Here is a 640-nt window from a genome sequence, read left to right as displayed (position 1 = left end):
GGGCAGGGTCCCCGTCGGTGGTTGTTCCTCCTGGCCTCGGGGGAGGGAGAGCATGGTCCCCGTCGGTGGTGGTTGTTCTTCCAGGTGTCGGGGTAGAGGGGCCAGGCGGAGCATCTCGGTTCAGAGGCGTGTACTCGTGTGTGGCGCCTGCATTTGTAGAATCAAGAAGAAAATGGTAGCCACTACCGGTATTGAATCGTGTCCCGGGAGCGGACAAAAGCTAAAAAGGCTGACACTCAGGCTAGAAAAATGGTATAGTCTTGTGTGGCGGCTTTTTTTTATATTAGGCCACACCGACTTAATTTTCAGGATGACGTCCTTTGAAGACCCCCAAACTAGTGCGCGCGGCCAAAAATAAAAATGCTACTGAACCATAGCATAGCATGCAAAGCTGGTATTGTGAATTTGTGGCAGTACATAGCGACGTATACGACAATTAAGCCTGCACATGCTGGCTTTTTGCGGAATTTATGAATCGGCACTGTACGTATGTACTGAGTTCTTGAGTCGTGCAGCTTCGGTAGTCTGGGTGCCGTCCTCCAAACTTACCACCGGCTCCATATTGTCGCTAACCACCATGGACAACCCATGCCAAAGCCTCGGAGGACGTGATCTTTTTTTGAGAGCAGGCGAAAATCAA

At 50.9% G+C, this 640-nt stretch overlaps 1 protein-coding gene across 1 annotated transcript in view; it reads right to left on the bottom strand.

Annotated features, from left to right (window-relative positions):
* Positions 1-114, bottom strand: part of LOC109486592 — a 4,478-nt gene extending 4,364 nt beyond the window's left edge. The window contains exon 1 of the mRNA XM_019790451.1: positions 36-114. Coding sequence (XP_019646010.1) covers positions 36-114 — 79 coding nt within the window. The remainder of the gene's footprint in view (positions 1-35) is intronic.
* Positions 115-640: the final 526 nt, after the last annotated feature.

The sequence above is a fragment of the Branchiostoma belcheri genome, unplaced genomic scaffold (genome assembly GCF_001625305.1).
Source record: "Branchiostoma belcheri isolate BF01 breed outbred unplaced genomic scaffold, Haploidv18h27 scaffold110, whole genome shotgun sequence".
Lineage (NCBI taxonomy): Eukaryota > Metazoa > Chordata > Leptocardii > Amphioxiformes > Branchiostomatidae > Branchiostoma > Branchiostoma belcheri.
The sequence above is the reverse complement of the archived record's forward strand: the minus strand, read 5'-3'. Positions and strand labels throughout refer to the sequence as shown.